The sequence below is a fragment of the Sinocyclocheilus rhinocerous genome, unplaced genomic scaffold, assembly GCF_001515625.1.
Source record: "Sinocyclocheilus rhinocerous isolate Xijiao unplaced genomic scaffold, SAMN03320098_v1.1 scaffold1915, whole genome shotgun sequence".
NCBI lineage: Eukaryota > Metazoa > Chordata > Actinopteri > Cypriniformes > Cyprinidae > Sinocyclocheilus > Sinocyclocheilus rhinocerous.
The window spans coordinates 84,832-98,532 of record NW_015639873.1 but is presented as its reverse complement, the minus strand read 5'-3'; the positions used below and the strand labels follow the sequence as shown (position 1 = coordinate 98,532).

The following is a 13,701-nucleotide window of genomic DNA, read 5'->3' as shown; positions in this document are numbered from 1 at the left end:
GGCCTACTTGTAATAAAATGAAAGTAAAATACACAAATAACATTAAGATTGTGTTTCTGGTTAAATAAAGCAGTAGTTGATGTCAAAAAATCATGAGTATGGTTTGATTTAAAGGTCAGAAGGTATAGCTTACATAAATAAAAATCACAAACAAGACGCTTGTAAATTAAATAATTTATATATATATATACAGATTTATTCATTAATGTGTAATATGTATTTTTTTTTTCAACCGGATTATGAAAACTTAAATACAAGAATCTCTAAAAGATTATTCTAAACTCTTTTGCTTTAGACCATCTACAAATGTTAAACATTCAAATAAAATGTTAAGGATTGCTTTAGTTATTTTCAAAGCTTTCAATGTAGTCTCGTTATAAAAGAACTTCATTGTTTTATTTAATTCTCAAAAGTACGTTTTTGTTAAAAACTAACCAAAATGAAAAATAATTTGTTTATAATCTCTGTACAGGAAAGACTTGGTGTTGTTTCCAAAGAAAAGGAAATATATCGGTATCGGCCAAAATGAGTTGAAAAATATCGGCATATCGGCAAAATCCAATATTCATGCATCGCTACTTATAGTCATTAATGATTTGATTAATAGAATTCACATAAAGATATTTATTTTGTGTGTAGAGTATCTCATTGCAGTATTCTTATGTAAAACAGCTAGAGAACTGATATACTTTATTGACCAAACGGCTTTATATCAGCAGCAATGGGAAAAATTGTGAATAAATTACACTGACGTGGTGCAGTAGTTATGCAACACAACAAGAAATGAAACGATGCCATAGACGCAAACCAAGTCCAGGCGATTATGGTGATAATCACAACTGAAAATTGAGATACCTGGATTATTGTGCGCTTTAAAACACTTCATTATTTGCATAATGGCAACTTTTCCTTTTATAGGTCAGAACACAATTATGCATGAAAGTGAATTTATGTCTGTTATGCATATTACAATATTGTGCAATAGTAAAATAAAAAGAATAATACATATTACTGTAAAATTCAGGTTGACAGGGTAATATGGATACAAAAGTTGTCCGACCCGTTTTCCAACAGCAGCACTAACTAGACTAACCAAATGAAGTACAGAAATATCATTAGCAAATCACAAGTCCGTCGTACATGGATCCTACACAACAAATACGAGTCACAAACAAATGATGTAATATAATTTCATTTCAGATGGATCAGGAAAATAAAGTGGGTTGAATCCAAGGAGCTCTGAATGTCGTGAATTAGTCTCCACGTGACATGAACAAAACAATTAAATACTTAATTGCAGCTTTTTGTATGACAATGTATCACCACCCAAAATGTCATGATCTAACAGCCCTAAAATTAGTACCACAGCTACACCTGTGTCTTGCGATTCAGAAAAGGTAACACACATATTTATGTTGTTTCTGTAAGTGGAAGGTTGGTGTCACCGAAATGGAAGAACTTCAAAGGCCTCAAGCTGCTGTGGAGAGACAAGATTCGCCTCAACAACGCTATTTGGAGAGCCTGGTATATGCAATGTAAGTCCAACCCCTAAACACACAGATTACTCAGAAATGGTGAAACGAATGCAATTGGTGATGTCCGTCTGCAACGCCTTGTGTTCTGCAGATGTGGAGAAGAGACAGAACCCTGTGTGTCATTTTGTCACTCCTTTGGATGGAAATATGGACTCGGGAGTACATCGGCCAACAGAGGTGTGTCGTTTGACTATAGAAATATTTTTCTGTTTCTTCAGATCTGAAGGTCTAAATACATGCATACCCATTTTTTTTTTTTTTTGAAGAATTTGCAGCTTTCATTTCTCAGGTCAGATCACGCCTCTTCATGCCATGTTTTTCTGTTAACTAGGCGATCGCTACAGAAGGAAAGTACTGGAAAAGGAGAATCGAAATCGTGATCAGAGAATATCATAAATGGAGAACATATTTCAAGAAAAGGGTAAGTTTATTTGCCCCCACATTAAACTTTTAACAGTGTAACTTATAAAGTATTGTCACTTATTATAAACCAGATAGTTCCAGTGCTTGATTCTGATTGGCTGAGCCGCTTTCGAAGCTGTTGTAAATGACTCTACAAAGTAACATACACCTTTGTTTACGTTTGTCTGTTGCTCGGCAACCACTTTGTTGCAACCACAACTGTTTCTGAGGAACTACATTGTTTGGTGGAAGAATACTGTTTTTATTAATATCATTTAAGCCCCGTGAAGCCGTGGTTTACAGTGAATTTATAACAGCTCGTGCCTAACAACGCCCCTTAGCTGTTATAAATTCACTGTAAACCACGGCTTCACGGGGCTTACTGCTTTATTTTAACTTGTTCAAATTCATATTTATAACTACTTATAAATATGTTATTACAGTTGCATATTTATTATAATGTACACATTCATATTTATAGTTACAGAAGCACAAGGATGAAGACCTGTCCAGCCTTCTCAGGGTAATTTTAAAAGGAATATTTTAACATTTTTCGCTGTAGTTGATAATGCTTTGAATTTAGCATCTAAGGGAAGTGTGTGCATGCATGCCGTTATTGCAGTTGTTTTGTTTTATTTGTTACACTAACTTGTTTGCAATTTGTAATTTATTCCTATAAAAAGATTAGCACTGCCTAAGAGAGTTTAGTCAGGCATATAGTCTCTGTACTGTCTTACAATTTAGGAAAAACAGTTGTAATTACCTTAGTTTATATATATATATATATACACACACACACACACACACATATCTATATATAATGTGTGTATAATAAGGAATTGTAAATGGTTTTAGTAGCATATTACAATTAGGGGTGTGCGATATTGACAAAGTATATCTTAATTTTTTTTTTTTTTTTTTGATAAAGTAATTAAACAATATTTTGCTGAGTGTGGCTTTGTGCTGGTACCTTGATTAGTTTAAGCCTTTCATGGATAAATAAATATGACACTAAAACCAACCAGTAGGTGGCAGCAAGTCTCTGTCTTAATGAGTGAATGAGTCATTGAATCATTCAAGCGATTCATTCAAAATGGCTGATTCATTTAGAAATGAAGCAAGTGACTGTCTTTTTGAATGGATTATTGAATCATTGACTCAAATGATTCTTTCAGAAACAAAACACTGCAGGGTTTCTCTGAGGTGCACAAATGTTCTGCTTCGGCTTGGTTTGGAGCTATTTTCATTGGCGAAACAGAAAAAATGCAACTCTCTCAATATTAACTAATTGTTCATTGAACTGTTGTATAAATGTAATATCATATTTGCGATCATGCTCGCGTGTTAATATTTAGGAAAACAGCTTGTGTGATATTACTCAACTATAAAGATATAAAAAAACAAACCCAAACAAGGGATATTTTTGGCTTTCGTAACTTGAATTATAGTGGCATTCTAATCGGATTCATCACTTATATAGGCTTTTGTACTTTCAAGACATGTTTTTGTTTGTTTTTTGCAAAGTGAGTGACACTCGATAATGTCAGCTCGCATATCGTTAAAACAGCAATTGCAGATGGTAAATATCGCACACCCCTAATTACAATATAGATTATATATTGTGGTTTAGAAACAAAGCCCCTAAGTGGACATGGTGATGGACAAAAATATGAGATGGGAGGAAAAATTGCATCTCAATGCTTTTGCTCATTCCCCTTTGCATCCTCTCACAAAATTATTGCATAACCCCAAGAAATTTAGTGTGTGCTTTTAATCATCACCATGTCCCTTTAGGTGCTCTGTAAGTTTAGTATAGTAATTGCATAATGGTTGTTGAGCAGGTGCCTTGTTTAAAGGTTGCATCGTTCAGTTTCTTTTGTGATTGTGCTCAGGTAGGCTGATGTTGAGGGACATTGAAATGGCTTTGGAAAAAGTTAATTTTGACTCCTTGTTGACTGTCTTGGGCAGTCTTCAACTGCTTTTGGTCCAAGACTCTAGGCAGTGGAAAAGAACAAGACCGATGATTATAAGACTGAAGGTTAGAGTGGAGCACAGAAGGTTTGTAGCTGTATTTGCATGAAGACAGGACATGTACAGTATGTCATATGGATAAAGGCAAAGTTGATAAAGAAGCTCTCAGTCAGAGCCAGATCATGGAGGGTTGGCCGGCTAGACACGACTGGAATGAAGTCAGTTTATTTACAGCCAAATGGCATTTCCAAAATCTGTTTGAGCCTGTAGTGAATGACAAGAATGCATTGGAGATGTTTGTCAAGAACTGGAAGAGGATATTAAACCTGAGACTGTCCACATCTATCCACACAAATACTTAGCTTTATATTTTGGACTATATTTTGAAAATATATCAGCTTTCGCTTGGATCGAGTGGACACTGCTTGTGGTTTAACCCAAGGGTGCTTCTCACAAACTCCATCTGTGCAAGCGCTGTGAGTTGCATTTTGGAACCTGCATTTGGGAACGCAATGTGCGCTATGCTCACTTTTATATTCACATTTGCATAATTTCCATCATTTTTTTGTGCATGGGAGATTATAGCATTGGTCAATATTCTGCAAAAAAAAAAAAAGCATTGCATTGTAACTTTTAGTGTTGGTTGGTTCTTGTAAAAATGGAAGGAACTATTTGCATCAGAATTACAGAGTCTGCTGTTCTTTGAGTCTGGATGTCTCCGCAGTAGAAATATGAGACATTTTCACATTAAATATAAATGTTAAATATGGCAGTGTATGACAAAATATTCATAATAAGTCGTGCAGCCCTGTATCATGTTTGCATACATGCCATGTGACTAATAACCAACATCAGAGAACCGCAAATGCGTCCTTAAATTCTCTAAATATTAACTTAAAATCGCAGGGGGTACTTTACGGTGTTTTAAATTTTGGTTTAGCCTGTAGAGCAAAAGGATTTTTAAAGAGACATTTCACCCAAAAATGAAAAAATGCTGTTAATTTACATAATTTATTCAGTAGAAAAGTAAAGAAGATTTTTACTTGGTGATTCATAAAATGTAAATCAGTGGCTACCTGTTTTTGAGAATTAAAAAAAGCATATCAAGGAACATAAAGTTAATACCCGTGGCTCCTGACGATCTTATGAAGCGAAACAATTGCCTGAGCAAGAAGCTGAATATTATTTACAACATCATTACGTGGATGTTTTACATGCCTAAAGCATATAAAGTCTTAAAGAAAAAACTAGTCTTAGAAACTATAAAAACCTTCATTTCACTGGTTCAACTAGTTCACCAAAAAGAACCAGTTCAAAAGAATGATTCATTCGTGAATCAGACGTCACTCCGGACCGTTTCTTGCACAGATTGATTGTTTCGCTTCATAAGACCGCAATATATCGTCATTTTGTGTTTCTTGATAGGCCTTTTTATTTTTTTAAAAACTGGTAGCCACTGATTTGCATTTTATGAATCACCAAGGAGCAGAGTTTCAGCTACAAATCTTCTTTACTGTCCTACTGAATAAAAAAGTCATCTACATCTTGGATGGCCTGAGGGTGAGAAAACTAACAGCAGCACATTTTCATTTTTGGCTGAACTATCCCTTTAAGAAACATAAAGTGAGTAACTTGTGTCCTAACTGACTGGTAGCTTGATGCTTGCATCTGTCTCTGCATGCACCTTGAGTGTGTCTGTTGATGGCCTGCTTGTTGCATTTTGACCTCCCCAAGGGTGCGGAGGAACAGTTTTCTCTCTTTGGGGAAGTGTGTCCAGACACTTCTTTTTTTTTTGCTGCTTTCCATGGAAACCATGATGCAATACCATTCAAAACTTTGGTGTAAGTAATAAAAAAAAGTATTCTTTTTATTCAGCAAGGATGCATTACATTAATCAGAAGTAACAGTAAAGACATTTATAATGTTACAAAAAGTTTCAGTTTCAAATAAATGCTGTTCTTTGAACTTTGAAGAATCTTGAAAAACATGTATCATGGTTTCTAAGAAAATATTAAGCAGAAAAAACACATTTGTTGTTGATAACAATACGAATAATTATTAATAATTGAGCAGCGATAATAATTGAGCAGCGAATCAGCATATTAGAATGATTTCTGAAGATCACGTGACACTGAAGACTGGAGGAATGATGCTGAAAATACAGCTTTGATCACAGAAATAAATTACACTTTAAAATGTTAAAATAGATATTTTAAATTGTAATAATATTTCATATTATTACAGTTGTATTTTTTGTTTTTATATAAATAAATGCAGCCTTTATGAGCATAAGAGACTTCTTTCAAAAACAAAACAAAAACAATCATAATTATTTCAGACTTCCTTACATCCTTACATCTAAATCACTCTTTTAGCTGTTCATTTTGAATCAGTGAATTAGTCAAATAATTTTGTGGAACATGATATCATAAATCAGTCTGGAATCTGTCGGAGCAGTTCGAGAGTTAACCCACTGGATCAGACGTTTTGTTGTAATGTTGTTCAAAGGTTTTTTACTATTTTGTGCTTTTGTAACTAGATTTGTTTCACACCCTGCGTCCGCCAGCCTTCCCCACCACTGCCCCAGCAGTCACTGCCTTAACCAGCAGCAGCTCCCAAACACAGGTAACCACCCATTCACCGATTCCTACTTTATATGCACTTCCTGTCCTCCACCACCAATGAACAGCTGCTTCATGATAATTATGAAACATTGTAACCCATTAGAATGATTACAGATTATGCATAACTGACCATGTCTGCGTAGTCTAATTAATACTGTGCTAAATGTTCAAAAGGATCGTAAAAATTGCATGTTTTTAAGTACTGCCCATGAATAAACCAAAGCAAATTTACACAAAATACTTTACATACACTTTCTTAATGCGTGTCGTTACCTGGATAATCCACAACATCTGGGACTTGACATATGATAGTTGTTCAAAACGTTTATTCAGGGCTCCAGACTGCAACCATTTTTTCCATTTCCAGCACTTTAAAGCTCTAAAAATGATCCAGTTTAAATGTTATTTTTAACGGGATGACCAAAATATACTTTGTGGTAAACAAACACTTATTATAATAAAAAAACACATCAAATTACCACTATAACCAGTAGATGGCAGCAGAGGAGCACTTATTGTCTTATTAGTCATTCATTTCTACTTTTTGCTTTATATTTTGAAATTATAAAATCACTATTATAAAATATCAAATCATCAAAAAAATCTTATTTTGTAAGAGTTTTGCACTTTTTGTGTATGAAATAAGAAAAGTCACAAAGTGCCTTGGAAAAAAAAACTTTTTTTCGAGTTGTCGGTCAGTTCAGTGTAATACTATAGAAGAATAATGGTACATTTAATAAGAGTAGAAAATGTTTATTTTCTACATAAAACTTTTGCACATGTTACTGTTGTTAATAAATGTAAATTTTGTTTGCTTCCCAATTCATGAAGATCTATCACAGAAACGTAGCCACTGATCATCTGGCTAACGACACACAGTATTAAGAATCAAGTGAATGTAAACTTTGTAACATTTGTGTAAACGGAGTACTTATTTTGTCTGTGGACTATATGTACACATCTGTTATGTAAAATAGCTTATTTAGGGCAGCACTAAATAAAAATAAAAAAAAGCAATTTTAGAAGTCTAACATCTGTCTTATTTTGTTAAAATTATTAACATTTTACAGATTCTGCAAGGTATATGTAAACTTATCACCGCAACTGTTTTACTAAAACATTTTATAGTGAGGACTTGCATGAACAATTATTACTGATGACGTAAAAGTAATTTTTTTAAATTGTAGACACTATTATAATATCTGTAACGCTTTCATGCCTACAAGTTGTGACGCAAGAAGGGAGCGTAAAACTAGCATACTGGCACAGTTCTTTAAAAGGCCAATGATCAAATAAAAACTGCATTAAATCCAACGCAGGCTCACTGGAAAAACATGCCTTTACATTTCTGCAAATCTCCAAAAGTGTGCATTTACATGCATTTACTGCTGTTTCCAACTGAAATGCACACTAGCGGCAATAAAACACCAACAACTTTTAATAATTTTCACACTAATTATGAGTGCAGCAATAGATTACAGATCAATAAAGACATTTTCACACGATCTCTTAGCGAGGAGCACATGAACTATGACATGATGGTGGACAGCTTTACAGTGATACCAAAAGGCTTTTAATTTGCTAAAAAGCTATGAACTGTCAATCAAATGACAGAAGGCGTGTAGTAAATTTGATCATGATAATTTAAGCATTATAGTGTTAAGTATTAATGTATTGTATCTTATACCGCAGTTCATACAAATAATAGCAAACATATTGCAGATATTAACTATATGTGACCCTGCAGCACAAAAGCAGTCTTAAGTCGCTGGGGTATATTTGTACCAATAGCCAACAATACATTGTATGGGTCAAAATTATCGATTTTTCTTTTATGCCAAAAATCATTAGGACATTAAGTAAAGATCATGTTCCATGAAGATATTTTGTAAATTTCCTACCGTAAATATATCAAAACTTAGTTTTTGATCAATAATATGCCTTGCTAAGAACTTCATTTGGACAACTTTAAAGATGATTTCCTCAATATTTTAAAAATAAATTTCACCCTCAGATTCCAGATTTTCAAATAGTTGTATCTCGGCCAAATATTGTCTTATCCTAACAAACCATACATCAATGGAAACTAAGCTTATTTATTTATGCTGTATATATCTCAATTTCATAAATTTGATCCTTATGACTGGTTTTGTGCTCCAGGGTCACATATGGTTTATCCCTACTTGTGAGATACAGTGTTTGTTTGTCCCAGACAATGGTGTGCTCACAAGAGAGGTCTGTTGTCTCTGTGAGAGTGAGCTGATTTTGGTGTGTGTTGTTTGTTAGGCTCCCATGCCGCTCTCCACTGAGCTTCCCTCTCTGCCGCTGGACTACCATCTCATCCCTTCTGTTCCTTTGCCCAGCCACCTCTCAGTCGCCAGTCAGGATAATGGTAACGCTGTTGGCCCGTCCTACCAACAAACCTACATGCCTCTTTTCCCAGAGCAAGTGACCCCCTCCATCCCACCGCCAGCTCCTCCTGTCCCAGCAGTCCCACAGCCTCTCCAGTGTGGAGGTGTTTCCACCGTCAATACAGTCCCGAGCGTCCCGGCTCCGTCCGTAATCACGCACACTGCCCCTTCCACAGTAACTCCCACTGATGCAGCCACCACCTTCAGTCACAGATCAAGCTTTGAGCTGCCCACCGCACCATCTCCACAGCCTGCGGTCTCCGCCTCACTCAGCTCACAGCCGGTCAACTTCGCCTTGCCCAAATCCATTCTGCCTCCTGTCTCTAGCAAAAAGGCCAGACATCCACAGAGACCGATTGTCCCGCTGCCATCTCCTCAGCTCATACTCACAGGTTTGTGCCTCTCCTCAAAGCAGGCTTTCTAACATGCTCACGCTGCACTGTAAAAACATAGAAAAAAAGAGGTAGCTGTGGTTGCCACTAGAACCTTACTGTAAAAAGTACGGTAGCAGTATTTTCAGTTTTAACAAATGTAAATGGAAAATGTGTGTTTTACAGGTTGAAAACGGTATATTTCTTTATCTAAAAATATGTTAATATACCAAAATGCTATAAATGTTTTTTTACATTTATAATTCACTAGGCTTAGGCGGTAGTCAGTGTTACTGGTGTTCGCTCCATACATCATACAATTATTTAGGGGCGTTACGAATCTTAGTTCGCACGCATGTTTAACCATCGCAGAGTAAAAGTTTATCGTTTGCATTTGTTTTTAAGTCTTGCCAATTTAAACATTCAAGTGCAAAAAGAGGCTAATTGTTTCGGTAATTACGCACAAACTGCGTCAGACAGTGTGCAAACACAGAATTCGGTTCTCTTTCACATCTCCTGCTTGAACAGACACAAAATGATGTATCCTCGTAAACAGACTGTAATGTCTTAAATGAACGTAAGCACACAGAAATCGGATGTGTATCAGTCTATAAATGGCTGCTGCAGTCTTATAATTTATGTTAAACAACAAAAACAAAGATTAATCTATATTAAATTAATACAGTGAACACTATGCAGTGTTATTTTGCACTTAATTATTACATTTCTGTACTTGAATGCTACTGTTAGACCTTATTTTAATTGTAATTTGTTCTGTTGTACTTATCTATTATGTTTGTTCCTGTTTTGTTACTGATCAAACTGTTCACTGCTAGGCCAGTAGTTTCTGCTGTGGTATCGAAGAAGTACTTGGAAAGTAAAGTTACTTTTGTTTCACCCCACTAAACCCCCCCTCCCTGTTTGCTGATCCGAAAAAAGACTCAAAAACCGTAAAATATGATCCGAACCGTGAGTTTCGTGATCCGTTGCACCCCTAATCACATTACTTGTCCACCGCCCCCATCCTCGTTTTGCTTTTTTAAATAGAAATACCTCTTTAGTTCAGTTGGACAACAGATGCTACAGTTACAAATGGAAAGCATCTGCTCCATAATATAATAGTTGTCTAAGATTTACAAGAGTTCATCACAGCTTTTCCACAAGCTGAGGTGAATACTAATATTTGGAAGGAACCCAGTGTCATACGCACACAAAACACCATCACGGTAATGCACACAACACTAAAACAATGCAGTGAACGTTAATTTAACAACATAAGATACATAAAAGCTTAATGTGCATATAACTGATTAGAAAAAAAAAACTTCGTGTCGTGCCTAACAACGCCCCTTAGCTGTTATAAATTCACTGTAAACCACGGCTTCACGGGGCTTCTTGCTTTTATAAAACGGTTATTCCATATACGTAGTAAGGTTTCACAGAATAAAACAGAGCAAATAAAGTGTAATGATATTAATAAAAACTGTATTCTTCCACCAAACAATGTAGCTCCTCAGAAACAGTTGTGGTTGCAACAAAGTGGTTGCCGAGCAACACACAAACGTAAACAAAGGTGTATGTTACTTTGTAGAGTAATTTACAACAGCTTCTAACGTGGTTCAACCAATCAGAATCAAGGACCGGAACTATCTGTTTTATAATATAAAACGACTTCTATGAGGCGTTCTCTTTACTTCAAAAACTATACATTTAACAGTATTTTACCGTAAAATTACATGCAATGTCTCAGATGTATTAGTTTTCACCATGTAGAGTAAGGAAACTTACCTACCAATGAACAGGTTTTTACTCTAGCCTTTTTTGCAGTCTTTTACTGTTAAAATGACTATCTTTTTTTCTTACACTGGACATGTGCAAGGTGCCATAAGATGACAGACCCTCTATTTCTGCAGTTTTTATTTTTAAGTAATTAATGGAGAAGACCTCTCGCTATCGGTCATTTATTTCTGAATTAAATCCAGAGGAGAAGTCTAACAAGTCAATCACAAAAGTCAAAAAAAGTTTTTTTTTATGGAGAAATTGAATATCGTCTTTGCTCAACAGACGAAATAAGCGAAACGCCATCGTTCATAGAAAAGCAACGTCAGCAGCGTCTTTACACACGCAAGATTGTTTGCATTAAGTGTGTGTGTGTGTTGCCTTCTGTGTTTCGTATGCAGTTTGAGAATGGCAGCATCTTTTGTGTGAGTGAAGCAGTGCAGAGCCCTGTCGCTTTAATTAAGCTGAGAGTGTCATCCACACAACCTGCAGAACCTAATAGCTGCACAAACTTTTATTTGTTAATGCTTAAATTAAGATTAATTACCCTGTTTGGCAGTCCTAATTACGACACACAGCAACACAAGCTGCTGATCTGCCACTGAGGTACAAGTTCATCTAATAGTGGAACTAGAATGGATCTCCAAACATCATGCAGAAAACTGCAGTAGGCTTTAAATGTGTTCTCATCCTATCCGTCTCCCATCATAACCATTCCCAGGTCCCTCCAGTGCTGTGATTGTCACTCAGTCCCCTCTCAGCGCTGATGTTGTCCCCAGCACTGGTATGGTCATTGCCCCCTCCAGTATTCCCTGTGTAAGCCTTTCATCCTTCATGTCCTATCCTCGCCGTCTGTAGAACAGGGTTGTGTACCATTCAGAACTGATTTGAGAGAAATGTTTGAATTCCAAATAAATTCGAATCGAGGTAGCAGAAAGAATGCTGAATTGTAATTCAAATTAGAATTTAAGAAAATAAATAAATATAAATAATTTTTTTAAATATAATTCATGCACTGCTGTTCAAAAGTTTGGGGTCTGTAAGGTTTTTATTTCATGCTTTTTGTCTTTTATGCTCAGCAAGGCTGCATTTATTTGATCAAAAGTTTAGTAAAAATTGTGAAATATTACAATTTAAAACCGCTGTTTTCTATGTGAATATATTGTAAGATGTAATTTACTTCTGTGACACAAAGCTGTATTTTCAGCATCATTACTCCAGTCTTCAGTGTCACATGATCTTCAGAAATCATAATAATATGCTGATTTGCTGCTCGAGAAACATTTCTGATTATTATCAATGTTGAAAACAGTTGTGCTGCACAATATTTGTGCTGCGTAACATAATGTGGAAACGATACGATACAACGAAATGATACATTTTTTCTGAGTTCTTTAATAATTAGACAGTTCAAAAGAACAGAATTGTTTGAAATAGAAATATTTATTATAAATGCTTTAATGTAAGTTTTGATCAATTTATTGCATCTTATTTACTAAATAATTAGTAAATCAGGGTGCATGGCTGTGATGTAAACTAAGGGCCAGTTAGTTTTTTTTGTAATATAAAATAGACATACTATTTTTTTTTTTCTTTTTTTTTAATGCCCCATCCTAATTTCCTAGCTCAATAGAATATAGGTCTTCTTTAGAAAGAAAACTGCTAACCAAGCAGCTTCTTGGGAGTCTTTAAACAGAAAACGTTTTCATGCCCATTTTTCTATAGTGCGCATGTACAATTTATTTGAATTGCAATTCAGTAAATTCCTATAATTCCACCATTCTGTTTGGAGTGTGGTCTGTTCAGTTTCTGATTCATAAATTAAATGGGAGTCAACTCTTACATTTTGAATTCTGCTCAACCCTGGTAAACAATAATTCACTTTACCCCAAGCAATGCATAATTACAATATAAAAAGAAATCGCACTGCCTTGCAGGGTTCCGCTGGTTTTCATATTCTCCCTCAGACACAGAAGTCGCCACAACTAATCGTACCCAAAGAGGAAACTGCCACAACTATATCCAACAACAAGACATCCGTACAGTCAGCAAGTACAGGTTCAATTCAGCCCGATCCCCTTTGTCTTTATCGTGTTTCAATGACTTGAGGATTCCTGAGAAAGCTTCTTTTCTCTGTTTCTTTAGCACATGACGGACGAGTCTCAGGTCAAGGGTCGCCTCTGGGAGCAGAGCAGGTCCCGAGCCCTCAGTCACCCCTCAAACCCTGCGCAGGCAAAAATGAAGCCAGTCAGGTATAGTTCATGATATTACACTCTACCATGGTTTTCCAAACCGATGTCGATTCAGCAAATGTAAAGGGTTAATTTACATCTTTCAAAGCAGAGTGCAAATGTAAACATTTATTTGCACATTAAATTATTGCACAAAATGATGTATTTGATCATTATTGCAATTAATGGTCCAGTGGTAATTTATGGAAAAAATAACACATGCAAATGATTAACGCTGGATGACGACTGACTGTTATGGAGCCTATGAGAATGCAGTTATAAGATGTGAGGGCAAAAATGCTTCTGTATGTTTTTTTTGTTATATATTTATATCGTATGATGTAGTTTATTAATACCACACAAGAGAGAGAGAGAGC

The 13,701-nt window shown here is 35.6% G+C and overlaps 1 protein-coding gene across 1 annotated transcript in view; it reads left to right on the top strand.

The window, feature by feature from the left end:
- Window positions 1-13,701, top strand: part of mlxip (MLX interacting protein) — a 25,329-nt gene that overhangs the window by 4,794 nt on the left and 6,834 nt on the right. The window contains exons 2-12 of the mRNA XM_016568174.1: window positions 1,429-1,535; window positions 1,627-1,712; window positions 1,867-1,956; window positions 2,419-2,460; window positions 5,643-5,702; window positions 6,346-6,364; window positions 6,448-6,533; window positions 8,819-9,335; window positions 11,815-11,909; window positions 13,031-13,151; window positions 13,239-13,345. Of these exons, the coding sequence (XP_016423660.1) occupies window positions 1,429-1,535; window positions 1,627-1,712; window positions 1,867-1,956; window positions 2,419-2,460; window positions 5,643-5,702; window positions 6,346-6,364; window positions 6,448-6,533; window positions 8,819-9,335; window positions 11,815-11,909; window positions 13,031-13,151; window positions 13,239-13,345 (1,330 nt within the window). The remainder of the gene's footprint in view (window positions 1-1,428; window positions 1,536-1,626; window positions 1,713-1,866; window positions 1,957-2,418; window positions 2,461-5,642; window positions 5,703-6,345; window positions 6,365-6,447; window positions 6,534-8,818; window positions 9,336-11,814; window positions 11,910-13,030; window positions 13,152-13,238; window positions 13,346-13,701) is intronic.